Source organism: Martes martes (assembly GCF_963455335.1).
Source record: "Martes martes genome assembly, chromosome: 13".
In the NCBI taxonomy this organism is placed as follows: domain Eukaryota; kingdom Metazoa; phylum Chordata; class Mammalia; order Carnivora; family Mustelidae; genus Martes; species Martes martes.
In genome coordinates this window covers 27336541-27357606 of record NC_137901.1, presented here as the reverse complement: position 1 = coordinate 27357606, position 21066 = coordinate 27336541, and the positions used below count along the sequence as shown (strand labels likewise).

General features: G+C 35.4%; 1 protein-coding gene across 3 annotated transcripts in view; it reads left to right on the top strand.

The window, feature by feature from the left end:
- Positions 1-21066, top strand: part of ARK2N (arkadia (RNF111) N-terminal like PKA signaling regulator 2N) — an 87887-nt gene that overhangs the window by 42998 nt on the left and 23823 nt on the right. The window contains exon 3 of one of the 3 annotated variants that reach the window (XM_080821878.1): positions 19898-20080. The exons of the other annotated variants lie outside the window; for them this stretch is intronic. Within the exon in view, the coding sequence (XP_080678004.1) occupies positions 19898-20080 (183 nt within the window). The remainder of the gene's footprint in view (positions 1-19897; positions 20081-21066) is intronic. 3 annotated transcript variants of the gene reach the window in all.

Below are 21066 nucleotides of genomic sequence, written 5' to 3'. Positions count from 1 at the left end.
GTTGTGGCTTTTGAAAGTTTGTAGGGTTTTCTAAGGTAATCCCGGAGAATCAAACGGTAGGTAAGGTGCTGGGCCACTTTATCTTGACTGCCTAGACCGTGCGTACTGCACAGGTTCAGGAGGTGCTGTTCATATGAGCAGGTATATAAAGCAGCAGAGATGGAGCAGCCGAAGTTTAAGTATTAGGAGGTTTTTTCCAAATGTCCATATTGCTACTCCTAAAAAATTTCCAATGTAATAATTATGTATATGTCAGTTTCCTGAGTCACATTATGAGTTCAGGGAAGGGTATACACTCAACCTAATAGCAAGGGCAGTTGTTGAAAAGTTGTATAAATTGTAAAGATTGGATAAATTATGAACTGACTTGAGTGCAGCAACGTAGACATTCAGGTGAACTTAAACTCAATGTGCCTGACAGAATCTCTTGGATGTTGACGTTTGAATCAAGCTGTTTACACAGAATGGATATCAAGAAGAAAAGTAAAAACAGATTCTTGCTATCCTTTTTCATCAAGGTACCACTGATTTAGTAATTCGGAAAATGCTTCATTTATAAACTTTATCAGCGGCGTAAATGTTGAAGGAATTAGGCTTAAAGTTCTTTTACACCAAATTTACAATTAATGCATTTTTTTTCTTTTTTCATTTTTATTTTTTTAATGCATTTTCTTTTAAAGAGTGAAAATGGTAGAGACTTCTGTATTTTATAGTGCACAATCATGTTTAATTGAGTTTGATATCTGGAAACAAATGTTTATGAAGATTGCTTTTCAGTTAACAGTTAACTGACAGGCAGCTTATTATCCATGCTAAATCATTCTCTCCATGAAGTTTTTGAGGCTATATTGCTGTTTACGGAAGTGTTTGGAGAGATCATGTCAAGATAATTCTGACAGTTCTTGCACTTGGGGGACTTAGAGGTGAGCAAAATAGAGTATTTTGTAGTGAATATTAATGTGAAAATACTTTGTAGTCTTGAGTATTCAAGGTTTTTAATCAAATATCCCATTTATCTTTATAGATGATCTTTTTGTACTTTTAATCACTCTTTGCAGTTTTACAGTTGGATAGTTGGACATCATTTCTCTGTAAAATCACTTTGAGTTGAAACTAGTTCTGTAAAGTCTGCTCTTGCAGGGAATTTTGATTTTAGTGAATATGAATGATGGACATCGGACTTCATTCGGGTAAAGAAATTAGTTCTCTGAAGAGACTTACTTAGGTCCATCAGTGTACATGGGGAGCAGGGAAAAGTTTTTTCCAATAACTTTTTTTTTTTTTTTAAGATTTTACTTATTTGAGACAGCGAGCGAGAGAGCAGGAGTGGGGGAGCAAAGAGAGATGCATACTCGCCACTGAGCAGGGAGCTTGACACGGCTTGATCCCGGGACCCCAAGGATCATGACCTGAGCTGAAGGCAGACGCTTCACTGAATGAGGCACCCAGCTGCCCATAACTGTTGTTTTTGATAAATATTTAGCGTTGAGTACTGTTGTTTTTGATAAATATTTAGCGTTGAGTAAACCTGAGGGTAGCTTCATCTTGTCTTGGCTGTAATGACCTGCTTTTGTGTGCTTTAAAAGTCCATCATATAAATGCCTCTTCAGACTGAGGTTCCAAAAATAGTACCCACCTTTGTAGGTAAGGGTCAATTTTCTTGGTGGGTTTGCATTTAGAAAATCTGATTTTGCATTTAGAAAATCTCTATTTCAGAGAATGTCAGGGAGGCTTTTGAGGACAGTTGTCCAAGATCATGTAATTCTTAGTCCATGTGGCCAGGTCAGCCCCGCTGAAGCCAGGATCTCAGTATCCCTTATTCACCATACACATTTATGCCCTTGAAATGCATCCGGATAAGCTATTATCTTAGCTCACAGTGTTTCTGAGGCAGAGACTTACTATGCTTCATCAACTAATTCTTGTTTGAAAATGAAAAAGAATTTTTTAAAGTAGTAAATGCTTTGTAGAAAATTTTGAAAACAGAAAAATGTGAAGAAGATTAAAATCACCCACAGTCCTGCTTTTGTTAACATTTGAGTATGTTGCCTTTTATAATATGTAACAAAATTCACCACCCTATTATGTATACTTCTGTCTTCCTTTCCTCTTAACATTGCGTTTTGAACATTTTAACAAAACACAATATTCTCCCTAAAATGTGTGGATTTTGAATTATTTAGCTGACTGTAAGATAAATTCCCCAGTGTTGGGCCTTTGGGCTGTTTTTAGTTTTTGCTATTATGAGAGAAGGCTATGAATACTTTAAGGCTCTTGACAAAAACTGCTTTTTAGAATATATTAAGTTTATTGCATCCAGGAGTTTGTGTGTTCGTCGCATTATATTCTTGCTGTTGAACATTTATATTTTTAAAAAGTCTTGCGGATTTGATGGAAGAATTGTATCTTAGTGTTAATTTGCATTTCTTTGATCACTAGGTGAAGCTGAAAAATCATGTTTGGCCATTTGTTATTTTGGTAAACATTCTATTCACATTCTTTGCACATTTTCCTCCTGCCACATTTGTTTTTCTTACTGATTGGTGAGTGTTCTTAGCCTGTTGGGGATTGAATTACTTGAAAAAATTTTATATTAAGCAGTGGGAACTCATGGGCGAAGACCCCAAGCCCACATCAGCAGTCCTTACAAATTTTTTCCTGGATTGAATATGAAGTGGCTAAAAGCTCCGCCTTCCCATTTTAAGCCTTTTGTATCCTTACTGTATTTTAGGAGACTCACTGATAACAAAACACTGAGACATAGTAATCAGGTGGAAACTGCCTATTTTCAGCTTAGTAAATGCAAGCAAGGCAGGTAAAATCTGTGCAGTTTTCAATCTGACTATAGGTTAGAATCACTTGGGAGCATTTAAAACTAATGATGCCCAGGCCCCACTCCAGACCAATTCAGTCAGGATCTCTGGGTCTCACCCAAGGCATCAGCATTTTTTCCCAGCTTTTTTGAGATACAGTTGAAACATAACATTATGTAGGTTGGAGGTGTACAATGTGGCAATTTGGTATATGTATATATTGCAGAATGATTACTGCAGTAGGCTTAGTGCAGATATCTGTCACTTCACATAGGTGTGTTGAGAACATTTTAAGATCTGCTCTCAGCAGCTTTCAGATACACAGTACATTGTTAATTGCAGTCACCATGCTGTACATTACATCCCAAGAACTTACTCATCCTATAATTGGAAGTTTGTACCCTTTGATCACTTTTACCCATCTCCCCATTCATCCACAATATATACTGTATGAGTTCCCTTATTTTACATTTTACTTACATGTGAGATCATGCATTTTTAAAGCTCCCCAGGTGATTACCGTGAGCCGCCAGGGCTGAGAGCTACTAGTCAGTTAAGTGATGATGTTTTAAGTCTCCCATAGCTAAAAATCATTGTGAAACTAGTAGTCTGATTCAGTTCTGTTACTGCTAATGGGCATCAAGTTATGAACAATGGAGTCCAGTTTTTAAAAATCATATTAGTTATAAAAACCACAGCACAGTTTTGTATTAATTAACAAGCATAAGCATTCTTTTCTTTTACTTCAGTTAAGGGATTATTTTCAAAGCATGCATTGTTTAAATGTGGTTTTCTCTGTGGTACAATGTCTGGATAATGTTACTTCAAATTTGGAAGCTTCACAGTCTTACTGGTGGGTATTTTTTGGTCAGACTCTTATGTTAAAGCACTAAGGTATTATTTTCGGCCTGCTTTTCCTAACTTCCCAAAGTTGAGTGCCTATATTAACTTTGTGTACATGCAAAAGTGTAAGCTTTGCTTTCAATAAGTCTTTTTTGCAAAGTAGGATTATCTTAGTATTAATAAAAGGACATGCACGTGTTTAAGGTGAGAATATGGTCCCTGGTTTTTTTGTTTTGTTTTGTTTGAAGGTTTTATTTATTCATTTGACAGGGGGGGGGGGGAAGTAGGCTCCCTGCCCAGCAGAGAGCCCCATGCGGGGCTCGATCCCAGGGACCGTGAGACCATGACCTGAGCCAAAGGCAGAGGCTTAACCCACTGAGCTACCCAGGAGCCCCCCCCCTTTTTTTTAAATAGACTATTTTTAAGAGCAGCTTTAGGGTTGCAGCAAAATTGAGCAGAAGGTACAGAGACTTCCCAGATATTTTCTGCCCCGACATATGTACAAACTCCCCCACTGTCAGCACCCCCACCAGAGACAGTGATGAACCTGCATTGACTACGTTATCACTCCGAGTCTGTAGTTAATATTAGGGTTCACTCTTGGTGTACATTCTGTGGGTCTTGACAAATGTATAGTTAATTGGTCCTTGATTTTAATACTTTAAAATGTCTTATTAATCAGTGTTTATTACTACATAGAGATGTAGTCATCTCTGTGAGGCTGCAACTTATCTCACTATCCCTAGCATAAGTATTCTTACCCTGTTTTCTGAATTCAGCCATTTTTCAGTGTTTGCTGAAAAATAGTAGCACCAGAATCTGAAACAGATCAAAGTAGTCATCTTAATTACCTACCCTATGCACTTAAGTTTATCCAGCACTTGTAATGGGGATAAACTGCTTAAAGAAAGTTTAATATTCTTTAAATTTCATTTAGTGTTTCCATAAGCCAAACACAAATTTTGGGGAAAGGTGTGTTCTTGAGAAAATTTTTGTATGAACAAGATATATATTTTTTTAAACATGAGGACAAGGGATGGAGTAGTCAGGGGAAAAGTAATAATATCAAAGAATAATAAACTACTCTATTTGCTAAGTAGAATTGGGCCAACAATTTGTTTCATAGCCATTTAGGCATTGAAAAGAGGTGGCATGACTGATTAAACAATTCTCATTATCTAGGAGAAACACTGCTAGTCTTTTTTTTTTTTTTAAGATTATATTTATTTATTTGACACAGAGAGAGAGTACAAGCAGGGGGAACAGCAGGCAGAAGGAGAGGGAGAGGGAGAAGCAGGTTCCTTGCGGAGGCAGGGAGCCCGATGTAGGGATTAATCCCAGGATTCCAGGATCATAACCCAAGCCGAAGGCAGATGCTTAACCGACTGAGCCACCCAGGCACCCCAACACTACTATTCTTAAAACTGAGACCTGGGTGATTTTTCTTTTGTGTCTTCATAAAAAGCCACAATGAGATAAAGTAAACCGTATTTTCAGAAGTACCGTGGAATAAATACAATAGAGCATTTCATATGGCTGTTCTTTGTAAGACTTCTTTGTATAGGTAGAAGGGCTAAGGCCAGGATTGATTGATTTCCATCACTCATTTATTCAGCAAATATTTGAGCACCTACTATGTAGCACGTGAGTGCAGCAGTGAATGAAAAGTCTCTGCTGTCATAGAACTTACTCTTTTTTTGAGGAGATGGATGCAATTGGGAATATACATCGTGGATAATAATAAAGCAGGATATAAGAGATAAAGATTGACTAGGAATGGGGTAGAAAAGCTAGTTCAGATAGTACTGTAGTCAGGAGTGGTCTGATGAGGTAACATTTTTTTAATAGTTTCCTAAAGAAAAGAGGTTGGCATTATTTTATTGGAGACCCAGTCTAATCCAAACCAAAGATAATCACCTAGTTCAAGGTTAAATCCTAATTCAAGGTTAAATCCTAGTTCGAGGATAAAACAGTGTTTAGAGGAACAGATCCTGAACTGGAATCCCATGAGATGACTTCCTACTGTGTATTAATAGCTGTACACTGTTCACACATTTGGAAAGTGCTGGACCATGTTGAAATAGGTTTCTTTACTGCAGGACAACTCAGAGATGTTAATGTGCTCTGCAGAGGAAGAGGATATGATTCGTAGCATATCCTAAACTTAACCACAAAACCTTTTTTTTTTGTTTTAAATAAAGGCATACCTTTTAGCACTTGCATAGACCTGGGTTTGTAAAAAGCTGACCCAGAGGCATATACGTGGATTGTATATATCCTTTACATAGTTTTCCCATAAAGAATTTTTTTTTTAAAGATTTTATTTATTTGACAGGCAGAGATCACAAGTAGGCAGAGAGGCGGGCAGAGAGAGAGAGGAGGAAGCAGGCTCCCTGCTGAGCAGAGAGCCAGATGCGGGGGCTCCATCCCAGGACCCTGAGATCATGACCTGAGCCGAAGGCAGAGGCTTAACCCACTGAGCCACCCAGGCGCCCCCATAAAGAATATTTTTTAACTTAATATGAGAGCTTTTGATATGAATCAGTCAGTTGAGAATTAATTGTATACTGATTTATTATGGATCAGCTGTGAAAACAGCTTTTAGAATTTTAAAGTTAAAGTAGTGAAAATATTACCCGGGAGCTTAAAACAAAGTGACCTTCAGTGCCTAGGAGCCCTAGGTTTTGATATTTGTTAAACCACTCCAGGTTTTTATGTTCAGCAAAGGTTGAAAATCACTTACAGATTAATAATTAGTTGTATAGTAACACAGTACAGGTTGCTGGGCGAATAATACTGAAGCTGAGAAAAATGGTAGTGTTATGTTACTTAATTTTTCTTGGAGTTACTTTACTTTTGTTAATTTTAAGTGCTTGCTTATCAGTGCTTTACATGGCTCTTTTTAGTAATGCTTAAGCCATTTTCCTAAATAGGGGTGTCTTAATAAAAAATACAATTTTCTGAATTAATGATGTTTTATCAGATGGCCTCAATGTCTTTAAAGCTGACTTCAGTCGTGCTGGGGGATCTGAAGGAGCGCCCAGGGAAATTCCAGGATTACTTGACAGGGGTGCTGTGTATGATAGGCACTGCATAGGCAGTGTCCTGGAAGAAGCCATGAGCTGTTTTTCCGAGATGCAGAGGCAGACAGAGGAGAAGTTTCACGTGTGGATGGAAAAGCTAACTCACCTTGACACTGGCGAAGAGAACAAGCAGCCATGGAACCCAGGGAACTTAAAATGCAACTAGTTGGCCAAAGTATTTCCCCTCTCACCCAGTCAGGTGCTTATATGCAGATGCCTGATTTCCAAGAACTACCACAGCAGCCCTTTCGTTCTTGTGTGACTTGTTGAAATGTTGACAGTACAGAATTCCTGAAGACTTTTAACAGTTTTCCAGTTAACTTTGCCAAAAATGGCAATATTACAGAACAACCTTTGAATCTGTCACAAAGTCAGTTGTGTTTACTATCTGGTTTTTGGATTGTATAAGAAGGAATAAGTTTCTTTTGATGGTGTTTTAAAAATTATGATAGTAAGCAGTTTCTTTTTTGAAAATTAGATATTCAAAACAGCAGAGTTGGATAAATTTTAGCTTGTGTTTCATTTGGTTGGAACATAGAACCATATTTAAATGATAATAGGAGCGATCTTCATCTTTATGCTTTTTTTGTGCCAAAAATATTAATAAGATATAAGATAGGGAATGTTAGTGAATCCAAATAGTTAAGTGATTTATTCCTTGAGAATCTCTTAGCATTTATTCTCTAAAAACAGTTGACTCCCTTCTATTTTCAACAGAGGAAATCATGTAATTAATCCCACTCTGAAGATCATAAATGATGAATGTACTGCATGAACATTTTTATATCATTCTTCCGTATGTCATTTAATGAATGCATTTGTTGCTTGTCTTTAATGAATTATAACTTTCAGTAACATATGTATGTAGGAAGAATGAATTAACTTTTGAGGAAATGTATACTCTACCTACTATGCAAGATACTGTAGAGAAAGCAGAATAGAATGGAGTTTGATTATATGCATGAGAATTTTTCATTGCTACATAGATGAATTTTTATCTTCAGCATTAACTTAAAGCTCAGTGCCTGAGTAACCTGGCAGACAACATTCGGTGAAATTGGTATCCTGATGTCAAGGGTACTTCTAGAGGAAACAGATGAAATGTTACTCTGTTAAGGGCATATATTGAATGGGTTTTTTCAGTAACTAGTGACTAAGTGTATTAGCTAATGTACTACCGATTTAATTTTGTTTTTAATCCCTAGACAGAAAAATAAATGGCCCTTTGGCATGTTAAAGGGCCCATAGAGTATGTCAAAGGGGAGAAAACATCACAGGATTGAAAGTCTTACAACATGATAGCTGTTTTTATGTGCAGCCTGGGATTGGGAAATACTCATATTTTATCTTTTCTGGGTTGGTAAGACTATTGTGAGAAACTGCTAAATTAGGATGAAAATTTTTAATAGGAATATGTAACCTTGCTAACACTTCTTTTAAGATTTTACTTTATATTTGATTTAATTACAATAAAAATTTATTAGTCTTTCCCTTCAGATTTATAACTTGTAACTTCTCAGTATGAAAAAGGGTAATATTTTAACATTTAATGAAGTTGCAACTTTGGGAGAACTGTAATTCTCTGTTTTGTAAGAGAAGGATGGGTGGTTTACATAACAATGAAGACCTTTATTTTAATAATTTATCAGTAACTTTACTCAGAAAATTGTCAGTGCATTTTCTGTTTAGTTCTTTATCCAAATATTTGTTACTTCTAAATTAACTGTAATAGAACAAGTCACTTTTTTTCTTTTCTAGTTTTTTTTATTTGAAAAATAAACTGGGTGATTTGTTTCTTTTTTCTTTTTAGAAACTGATGGATGAGAGTTGGGAGTTAACTTTGGGGGAGGCTTGTTAATGTGCTCCATTCTTTTTGAAGAATGTGTGGTAGGAATTGATGAAAAAGACTAGAAGTCTCTTTATTGTGTAATGGCTGTTGGATTTCCTGAACTTGGTATTTGACATATAGGGGTAAGGTTTGAACACCAGTGCAACTTGCAATAAATTTCTCAACATCAGCTAAGCTCTTACATAATGTTAGTATGAATTTTTACCATGAACTGTATAAGAGTTTATTATAACAGATTTCTTTGAAATGATCATGCAACATTTGTAAATGAATTCAGCTAGTGTTTTTCTTTTTTTAGTTTAAGTTTTATATCAACAGAAGAACATACTAGTTTGGGATGACTGACTAGATTTTAAGTAATGTGTAATCTTTACTTGAATTTGAGATATTTTCAGGGAAGTTTGTTCTGTCTTCAGTTTCTTACTGGGATCACAGATTTTACTAGATACGGACTTTTAGCATAAAAAATGTTAATTTAGGGGGGCGCCTAGCTGGTTCTGGTAGAGAATGCAACTCTTGATCTCAGAGTCATGAGTTCATAACCCCACATTGGGCATGAAACCTACTTAAGAAAATGAAGTTAATTTCAGCATGTTAATGTGACTTCTTTTCTATGCATGTACAAACTGCTTTAAGCACTTAGCAGGTTTCTTTTTTGTTTCATGATTTAATATTTGATATATTAAGCATGTACTGCTTTTTATTTTTAAAATAGAAAATATGAATTCATCTTTTAAGAATAACACAAATTATTCCTAGTATTGATTGGATATATTCTAGTTTTTGTTACTAGATAATTGAGCAAAAAGGCTACAGATATATTTTTGCATTTAAGAGAAAAATGAAAAAATTTCAGTGGAATAGAATTATCAAATATAGGTTTTAATTGACATTCTAGGTAGGACAAGTTTTTAGATATTTGGGAAGGTGTCAAACAGTAATTTTGGGAAGCCTTTCTATATAATTTTGGGTAAAGAGGTGAAAAAGGTTTTGGTAGAAAGAAAAGGACCACCAAAATATATTGATTTCATTCATAGAATATATTCCAAAATACTAAAATTTATTCTAAAGTAAAATTGGACACTTTGTGGTTTGGAGTGTTTAAGAATAATTTTGAAGCAGTAACATACATGCAGATTTTATCCTGATTTTCAGTTTCTCACAGTGCCTTGAAAATGTGTTGCTCTCTTAGGGAATATTGTTTTGAAAAACAGTAAGTTTTTATATGAGTTGTGCTTTAAAATGATTACACCTTGTCCAGATTGCACAATTTAAAAATACCTATTTTAAAAAGTTTGATTTTATATTCTGTATATTTAAAGAAGTATCAAGTATTGACGTAGTTTTAATACTTATTTTTATATGATTGCTGTTGTGGACTATTGAATTCTCCTTTAGTGAGTCAAAGTCTTTATCCCTAAAATTATACCCCCTCATCCATGGGGATTATGTCCCAAGACCCACATGGGTGCCTGAAAGAAACCACGGGTAGTACCAACTCTACATACATTGTTTTTTCCTATACAGACATACCTGTGATAAAGTTTAATTTATTAACTAGACACAGTAAGAGATTAACAACAGTAATGAAATAGAACAGTTATAACAATATATTGTAATAGAAGGTATGTAAATGTAGTCTCAGAATCTCTCATTGTACTGTACTTTCCCTTCTTGTGATGATTTGAGGTGATAAAATGGGGCGATGAGAGGAAGTGAGGTGAATGACACATGTGCTATAACGTAGTGTTAGGCTGCTGTTAACCTTCTGACCACTTGTCGGGAGGCGGATCATCTGCTTCCGGACCACTGTTGACTGATGTAACTGAGACCATGGAAGTGAAACCACGGCTAAAGGGGACTGTTGTACTACAGGGTCTACAAATAAGAAATGGGAATGACTTTTGGATCATGTGTGGCATTTTAATGTAGGTATTGTTTTAGAAGTGCCTAGTGGTCCTCCCTAACTTCTCTTGAATTCCCTTAATTTTCCTAGAATTTTACAAAGGGTAAGAGATGTATCCTGTTCCGACCTTTTTGTAGTATATAAAGGGCTAATGCTGGGAAGAAACTTCTTTCAACCTCTAAAACATAGACGTGGTTGAAATGCTTTTTATTAAAGAATAAAGTCCCATATTTGAGCATGTCATTTCTCTAATGTGTACATATGGAATTAGGTGAGGATCTTTAAAAAGGGCATATCCCCTCAGTAAAGGTAAATGTGTTTTTGGAAGCTCTGTCTACAGACTACTTCCTGCCTAGTTTTTACTAATTCAGTGTTCTAAAACATTAGATTTTTAATCATTTTACGAACATTTAACCAGCAGATTAGAATGATCTGGTTATTTGAGCCATTTGTTAGATAATAATAACTATCTTAATTGTATTGATGTGTATTTTGTGCACATTATTAAAAATGAGTGTAATCAAAGCCCAAATAAAATTTTAATTTATAACACAACACAGTGAAATTAAAATCTTACGATGTAATGTTTTGCATGAAGTGTTTTTTTTAACTTAGAAGTAGAATAAAGGATTCTGTCATTTTGGGACCAAAAAGAAAAAGCCTTGTTACTGAATAAGAGGAATGAGAGTCATCTTAAGGATGTATGTGTCTGCGCATGTGTGTGTACACATATGCCCATTCAGAATTCTGAAATAATTTCTATATTTTTGCTAATGTTCTGTTTGACAAGTTGTTGGAGACAGATAACTATGTAATACTCTTACATGGATTTTATTGGATTTACATCATTAATATCCATTCATTGCTTCTTAGTTGTATGTAAGAAAAAGAGTTGCCCACATATAAGCTTAGTTAGTGTGATTAAATTGGAAAAAAGTGTTACTTTATGGATATTCCTTTCATTGTCAAGGTTTTTGGCCTCTTGTTTCACTAGCCGACTGAGTAAAAAAATAATTTTGCTTCATTGCTTTTGTCATTCTCTATACTGTTACAGATTTACCAGCAGAGATCCAGGTCTCTGGGTCTAGGTATATCTCAATTTACCTAAGGTTTATTACTTAAACTTTGTATGCAAGTCAGAATATTAGAAATGAAATAATTTAAAATGAATTAAATCTGCTTGTTAATAAAAGAAGTGCCATAGTGAATCTTTTTTTTGAGCAAATCACCAAAGTTAGTATTACTGATAATTTTCATTTTTAATGTCTAGCTGAATTTGCCTAATGGTACAGCTATGTGGAAGTCATAGGAAAGATGGCGAACAGATTTCTTGCTGTTTTTTTTTTTAGAATAACAGATTATAGGCATCTTAAGGATGGTAACCTTTTAAAGTAAGTGTACCTGTTACCTTTCTTTAGTTTGTATTGATTTCCCTCTCTCCTGTTTGTATTTAAATGATACAGTGATGGAGACAATGAAAAAGATCTTCTGGAATGTCACATGTTAGAAAATATAGCATCAGAACTCGTTCAGCAAATTTATTAAACTTGAAATTCTTTTTCTGTTCAGTAAAAATTGTTCTTGAAGGAAAATTCTCAGATCCTTTCTAAAAATGGTGTGTGTCCATAATCATTGTACAGATAAGAAACTTGTCTTCTTAATTTGTCTAGAACGAATTCTTCACATCAGTAGCTTCTGAGTTTCTATACTTCTTTTTTTCTTGGTTTTTGTTTTTAATTTCTCTGAATTTTAGGAAAATTAGGGGATTGAAAACAATTAGTTTCTAGCATTGAATAGATCTTCTTAACCTTATATTAAATTTACCGCAACATAAAGTAGAAGACATCCTAAAAATTGAAGGAATAATAATCTATGAGGAAATATATTCTTTGGTAATGAAATCTTATAACTTTAAGATTTGGGGAGAATGTTATCAAATAACTGACTTTTATTTTATTGCATTTTCTTTATATCTTTTACCTAACTGCATTTGAAATGTAATAACTAATCTAGATAAATAAAAGTTTTAAAAAAGAAATGTTTGTTGTTGCTATGTTGAGGACAGCATTGGTTATATTAGTGATTCTCTACCAGTTAATTCACATTAAGTGTTTGGAAGTCAAGAAGCTTGCTTTTCCATAATGTAATGATGGTATTAATTTGTAGTTAGAATAATGTTTTTGAGATAATTTTCAGGTTTTTTGGTAATTGGTGTATTGAGAAAGGTAATAACAAATTCCAATGTTAATACAAAAGTTGAGATTCTTTTCCTTTGCGTGTCCTATTAAGTTATCCTCCTAAAAATTGAGGAGTATTTGGAAAATAGCAGAATGTAGACTACTTTGAGAAGTAATCAGAAAGGAGTGAAGGTATCTTTAGCAGGGAGTATAGACATGGAGATGGGGCTAAAATCATACCTAATTTTTATGTCCTTCATGTACGTAGTACGGATATTTCAGTTTTGTTCCCTATAGATCTGAATATTAAAGCAGTAGGTTGTTGTTTGTTTCTGAAATAGGCAGAAAAATTGAAAGATGGTGACCTCTTCAGATGTCCTGTTTTCTGTATTTTTAGGGTCTTATTTTGAATATCCGGATACATATTATCTGAGTTATCTCATGAATAACGTCATAATTTTCCCAACTTTGTAATTAGGGTGAAATGTTAAAATTAAATTTTCTTTCTTGCGATCAGCTTTCTAACAACTCTGATAATCTTCAATATTTGCTTTTATCTCTTTAGTCCTTTCAGAATTAACTCTTAATCAGTATCATAGGTAATTTTTCTAGGTGACAAAGTGACCTGTCATTGACCAGTATGATATAAGGACAGACATAATGTTTAAAACTTTATTCCCACCTTGCAAACTTTATAATCTCAAAAATTTTAATAGTTGGGATGAGTATAGTGGAAAAAGCACAAAATAGACATTGATTCAGTTTTATTTTGAAAATGACTTAATGCCAGGTGACTAGTGGCTCCATTGGTGGAACATGTGACTCTTGATCTTGGGGTTTAAGTTAGAGCCCCACTTTGGGCGTAGAGATTACTTAAAAAACAGGTAAAAATTTAAAAAGTAGAAATGACTTACTGCCTAAACATAAATTTTCAGTGCATGTTGCGCATTTCATTTCCATTTAGCCCTGTTCTCTCAGACATTTTTCTTTTTACCGAAATAGCTTTTGATAGTATTCTGCAGAAAATATATATACACACACAGTTTTTTGTATTTAAAGCTGTTTTTCTAGAGATTGCACTTTTCTATATAGATTTTTGTTTTTTTCTGGTAGATGTAATTATTCGTCTTTTCCAAGAGCTGCTTTGAAAACGACTGCTTTCTGTTTCTTCAAATTGGGGTGTGTGTGTGTGTGTGTGTGTGTGTGTGTGTGTATGTGTGTGTGAGAGAGAGATAGTAATAAAAATATAGCATAAGTATTCTCAAGTATTTTTTCTTATTTGCAAATATAAATTTTCACTTTGGTAAGTATTTTGGTATGTAATGAAAAAGTCTTTTTTCTTGAGTAGGTTTTTCTAACATGCAAATTTTCTTCTTGAGGTTTGCCCTTTCCCTCAATTCCTCTTATCCACACCTTATTCCCTTACACCTCCTTCCCTCACCTGGCCACCACACATACATACTCTCCCTTCTTAGACCCCTTGAGTAGGTAATTTCTAAGAAGTCTTTCAGGTGTGACTTTTTTTTAAAATTAAAAAAAAAAATTTTTTTTTAAGATTTTATTTATTCTCTTGATAGAGATCACAAGTAGGCAGAGAGGCAGGCAGAGAGAGAGGAAGGGAAGCAGGCTCCCTGCTGAGCAGAGAGCCCGATGCCGATGCCAGTGCCAGGCTTGATCCCAGGACTCTGGGATCATGAACTGAGCGGAAGGCAGAGGCTTTAACCCACTGAGCCACCCAGGCGCCCCCAGGTGTAACTGTTTTGAAACTGACTATCTGGTTTGAGGCCAAGTGTGATTTCCATCATTGTCTTGATGTTGTAGATAATGGCACTGGGCCTAGGCCCTTTAATGACTATGGCAATAGAGCTTGTATGGGATCCTTTGGCAGTAACAAGTTAGATTTTTCCTCTCCTCATGAGGGGTTTCAGGAGATTGGCTATAATAGGGACAACAGAAGGAATTTTTTCTGGGCTTTACTATATATTACTATAGTCATAGAAATGGGAGTTGAAGGGGCAAAACATCTGTTGGGCCATTGCCCCACCTTTTCTTGGGCCTAACACTTAACCTGTAGAGAAGGAGAATTGGCATTTTAGGATGTCTGGGATACAAGAGGAATTCCTGTCTCCTAGATCTAATCAGACCTCATACTGGGAGACTGACAACACTTGTGTTAGTGAGAGGGCTCTGTAGGCAAGGATGGTGCAAAATATGAAATAATCCAAAAATGGTCTGTTTGGCTTTGAAACACTTTCATATGAATACACCCAAACTGACATGACACTTCAGACAAATATGAACGTACAAAAGCTCCATTTGTGGTGATCTCAGTAATCCTAGCAAAGCATTTACTTCACAGGTTGGGTTAATTTTTTTTTAAACATATAATGTATTATTTGCCCCAGGGGTACAGGTCTGTGAATCATCAGGCTTACACATTTCACAGCACTCACCATAGCATATACTCTCCCCAATGTCCATAACCCAGCAACCCTACCCCTGTCCCCCTACCCCCCAGCAACCCTCAGTTTGTTTTGTGAGATTAAGAGTCTCTTATGTTTTGTCTCCCTCCCGATCCCATCTTGTTTCATTTTTTCCCTTCCTACCCCCTACAACTCCCTCATATCAGAGCATATGATAGATAATTGTCTTTCTCTGATTGACTTACTTCGCTTAGCATAATACCCTCTAGTTCCATCCATGTCATTGCAGATGGCAAGATTTCATTCCTCTTGATGTCTGCATAGTAATTTCATTGTATATATATACTAATCTTCTTTATCCATTCATCTGTTGATGGACATCTAGGTTCTTTCCATAGTTTGGCTATTGTGGACATTGCTGCTATAAACATTCGGGTGCATGGCCCCCTTTGGATCACTACATTTGTATCTTTAGGGTTAATACCCAGTAGTGTGATTGCTGGGTAATGGGGTAGCTCTGTTTTCAACTTTTTGAAGAACCTCCATACTGTTTTCCATAGTGGCTGTACCAGCTTGCATTAGATTGGGTTAATCTTATGACCAGAACGAGGCACCAATGTAGGCAGTGATGTTTTCTCAGAGCTGCTTGTTTGCAGGCTCTGTAGGGCATAATTTGCATGTAAAGATAAGCAAACGAATAATAAAGTAGGGCAGGTGCTAATTATAATGGAAGGATGGGGCAACGGACCAGTATTAATTACGCTGTTATGTCATCTTTAAGTCTTACCATAACCGTGTGAAGAAACTGAGTCTTATAGCTTAGTAGTAATAGGCAGGACTTTTAACCTATATATTTGCTTCTAAAGATCTATGTGTTTCCTGTGCCCTTGTCAGTCTCCTGTATATTCCCAGTTCCCTCAACAATGAACAACTATAATATAATTGATTCTGGTCCCATCTAAGTAGGACTTAAGTCTCTCATCTGTAAAACAAGAATGGTATATTATGTATTACCTTACATAATTTTAAGTTTCTGTGCTTTTGGTTGTCAAATTTGAAAAGGGGTTTGTCAGGGATAAACATAGTAAAGGATGTTGGGTTTGTTTTGCCTTTATTTATTTATTTATTTATTTATTTTTTTTAAAAAAAAGATTAATTTTATTTATTTATTTATTTTTAAGATTTTATTTATTTATTTGACAGAGAGAGAGAGATCACAAGTAGGCAGGGAGGCAGGCAGAGAGAGGAGGAAGCAGGCTCTCCGCAGAGCGGAGAGCCCGATGTGGGGCTCGATCTCAGGACCCTGGGATCATGACCTGAGCCGAAGGCAGAGGCTTTAACCCACTGAGCCATCCAGGCACCCCTAATTTTATTTATTTAACAGAGAGCACAAGTAGAGAGAAAGGGGGTGGGAAGCAGGCTCCCTGCTGAGCAGAGAGCCTGATGTCGATCTCAGGACCCTGAGACCATGACCTGAGCCAAAGGCAGAGGTTTAACCCACTGAGCTACCCAGGCGCTTCGCCTCTTTTTATTTTTGATTCAGATTCTTTCAGTGAGGTTTAAAAGAACATATTTTTTAAAACGAACATATTTGAGAAAACAAATTCATGAAATTAAACACCCGATGGCAACGGTATGAAGGTTTAAGGCCCATAAAAGTGTAAACTTCACTATATCAGGAATGTGTGATGACACAGACACATCTGTATTTTATTATTTGAAAGTTAAAATGGTGTTTATAGCTAGGAGGTCAGTGAGAGGGTACAAACCTATTTCCAGCATAAAATGGATAAATCGGTATTCTTAAAAAGGCAGTGGATTGCTTAACATTATTTTTTCCTGCCTTATAATTGTAATGACCAGCAAAAATTTCAAAATATTTCAATCGGCACTTTAACCACAGACCAAATAGTTATTAGTTAATTGTACTTTAACCACAGACCAAATAGTTATTAGTTAATTGTATTAAATTTACCTTTTTGTGAGATATGCTTTTAATGATTATAGAAAAGCTAATAAGTTCTTATTATAAATTTATGTTTTAAGATTTTGACAAACTTCAAGGTAGCAGATGGGAGATTGTGCAGTTTGGCTAATCCTTAAATATTGTTAACATGGAATGTGCTTATATTAATGATTAAATTTTAAATTGGAACTGTTTCCATGTGTAACTACTTGAAGGGACTATTTTGATATTTTTGAAAGGGAAAATAATCTTAGTAGCAGTGCATTTGTTTACCAGCATATAAGAATAATCAAGTGGGAAGGAGGACAGTATCTCCTCCTTTATTCCATCCTGTAGTGAATTGTTAGAGTCAAATTGGAAGCATAGTTGTTGCTTCTGTTTTTAATATTCTGAATTTTCCTAGCTCCTCCTCAGTGGCTTTTTTCCCCCTTTCTTTTAAAAGGCAGATAAAATTATTACAGGATCTTACCTGTCTCTTAATTCTGCTGTGTAGCAAGAATCACTCTTAAAAGAATATCACAAATTATCACTGTCAGTTAGCTAATACTTAAGGGTTCAAGTGCAAGCCCTGGTGCTAAGTGCTTTAACATGCCTTATTTAATCTTGATTTGCTAATGCTAAGTGTAAGATGACCTTGGGACACAAGATTCTTAATTGTGGTTTGTTGTTAGAAGAAGGATAAAAAGGCAACCATTCCTTTCTTAAAGTTTGTATAGTATTGTCATCATTTTGGATACACTGGAAATGAGAAACAACATTGATAATTTATTTTAACTTTTAAGTGTAATTAAAATATGAAAATATTATTACTGTCTTTGTTTATGATGAATACTAAATTTAAGCTAAGCTATAAGGTATGCTGTTTGGAAATACGGAAGATGCAAGAATGAAGCCAGATAACAAGTTTATGCTTGTATTTCCTACTGATGAAGACTTTCAGACAAGTTATTGCATTGGGTAGGTGATGTTAACTCTGCATGTACATATACAACTATACTCTTTGCATGATTCTACATGTAGGAGTGGTACAATTTTGACTTGACTGTTGACCTCATGCCTCAATTTGGTGGTTGTGGGAGGGGGGAATGTGTGAGCAGGAGGTTGTGAATGGTAGTAGTGTTCAAATTTTAAAATAAAGCACTAATTTTTTGTAAAAACAACACTTAACTAAAGCCCTTTTAAAAATAGAACATTTGGTCAAATAGTCAATATTGTACTTGACCCTCATATCTTCTGCACCCAAATATTTGGACATCCACAGTATCTTGATTCCATAATAATCATTTTGAACTCTGACGAGAACTCCATAAATGATAGAGCTTTCTTTTCTTTTTTAGAAAAGAAAAATATCAAACTTCAACCAACTTTTTGCTATTTGAGCTAAAATCCATTACCAACTGATACTGAGGCCACACTAATGAATTCTATGAACTTGATTTACCCTTTTGGGAGAATTGGAAATTATTTTTAAGTAGTCAACTGAAATTGTCATGATCGTCAGAATTTCATATTGTGACATGTCTGTTCTTTATACAGTGGCTCTTAACAACTCATTTGCTTTTATTTGGTCATTTTTTATTTTAAAAATGTTGCTACATAAGCCTGTGATTTGATAGCTTTGCTTTAAGGGATAAATACCCCAAGTGTGTTTCATCTTTTGTTCAGTGACTATTTACACAATGGATGTTTGTGTTAAAACTAATCCTTCATTGTGTTCTATTTTAATGATTCATTGGCATATGTTTCATAAAATAGGTGTGCTTAATGTTAAATAGTTTTGATCTTAAAAAATCTTAATAGACATACATAATTTGCCTGCACTTCATAAATAGCTGTTGGGGGAGAAATTGCATTCCTTTATTTATGCTTCTTCTAAAATGGAGATAGGAGTAAGGGATGTGTTTCATAATTGAATGAAATTTGTATTTTTGCTTTTTGCTGTTGCATTAGAAAAAGGGTAGCATTAGCATTTTAAAGCATGTATCTGTTCTACAAGCATGAATATTGAGTTATTTTAGCATGAATCACTGCAGATTAATTACTCTGGAACTCTGCTGCCTTTTTCAGCTTGTTAGGGTGATTTGGAGGTAGAAGGGATCTCTTATTAGCCAGTAAGAACTTTAATATCGTCTCTAAAATAACCCATAAGGTTGCATATCGTTGCTTGGAGTGTGAGCTGGTTGTCTTTCTCAGGGAAAAGAAAATTTAAATATCCCTAACAAGACATCCAAAGCAAAATCCTGTATGTGGATTTTGTATTGTCTTTTTTGTAGAATGCTGTAAAATGTGTAACATCCCTGATATTTGAAAAGGGCTTTACTGGACATAGTCAAGTAGAGCTCTTATTGTTAGCCTTATTTCTCTAGAATAGGAAAATACGTATTTGATTTTCTTCTCCGAATCTATTAGTGACTTTTAACTATTTTAGCTATTAAGAGAAAGAACTAGATTCATTCTCTTAAAAACTGTAAATTGAGTTTAAATAGTTTGCATCAGTTTTTTTTTTCCTTTAAAAAATCAGTTTTACTCTGTGGAGTCTTCCCCTTTTTCATAATCTTTTGCTCTTTAGAATTAAGACAAGAACTCAATGTATTTTTCAGTGTGCTGCTGTCCTCCGTTCTTCATAATGCTCCTTTTCTCCTTTTCAAATGTGTCCCTCATCTTTATAAGCTTGGGTTATCTCTTCCACTTTCACATCATGTACAAAATACTAAATATATGAAGTGCAGCTTTTCTGACCAGATAGAATAAGAAGATAAAGGCAACTGCATCTTAGTTGCAGAAGTATTTTTCACCCCGGAAGTTAGATACAAGTATACATTTTCTTTCCTCCCTAGATGGACCTCCAGTTGTAGCTCATTATGATATGTCTGACACCAGCTCTGACCCAGAAGTGGTAAATGTGGACAATTTATTGGCGGCTGCAGTAGTTCAAGAGCACAGTAATTCTGTAGGAGGCCAGGACACAGGAGCTACCTGGAGGACCAGCGGGCTTCTAGAGGAGCTGAATGCGGAGGCAGGTTGGTCTCCCTCCCCTCCCCCTCTCTAATGGTGTACTGTGCATGTGTCCCAGCAGCTGTTTTCCTTGTAGTGACCCTGCTGCTGAGAGCAGGCCAACTAGACATCTGGCGTTAGATGACTGTGACTGTCCAGGGTGCCATTTATAACTGAAAAGGAGATGTGAGTGGCATGTCATTCATCTTGCCTAACACGAAGGAAGCAAAAATGAGAAATAGGTAGATTGCATAGACCTATTTCTTGGGATAAAAATGCTTCACATATGTTAAAGACCACCCAGATGGCCTTAATACTCCGCCCCACCCCTCTTCTCCAGGGGCTTCCTTCACTTAATCTGTACCTGACCTTACCTTGCAGTTTGGGGAGGGAGCTGATTAAGCTGGCCCCTAGGGGCTGCTGTGCAGGGCTGTACTGTTTCTTCTGCTCTGGGTGTTCTGTCCCTGTCAGTTCCTATACGGTAGCTCTCAAGTTCATCTCTTCCAACCCTTTTCTTTCAGTTTCTGCTTCTGGTATCTCAGGAAAATCTCCCTCCCTATCTTGCATAATTTATCTGGGCTCTGTGATGATTCTGAAGAGTGATACTTATTCACTAAAAAAAAAAAAAAAAAAAAAAAAAAAAAAGAAAAAAGTATTTCTTTTGAAAACATTGCCCAGTGCCTCCAAGTCTCCATAATTGTGTTCCTCAACACTTTTTCAGCATTCTTTCTCACTTAAACCTTTTTCTTAAAGCCCTAGTACTTAAGTTTGAGAAGAGAGGGGGAGGGGATTGAGAGACTACTTTTAGTGTGTATTTTCTTACATTAGTATCACAGAAGGGTTATAGTTTCCTCGTTAAATTATAAATTGCATTGGCTTTTATGAGCTACTCTTATAATTTAATCACTACCTAAAATACTATGTTTATGGGTTTTGCAAAAGTAATAGTGGGTTTAGAACTATTTTATATTGAAATATGCTATATACTATATACAATATACTATTTTATGTT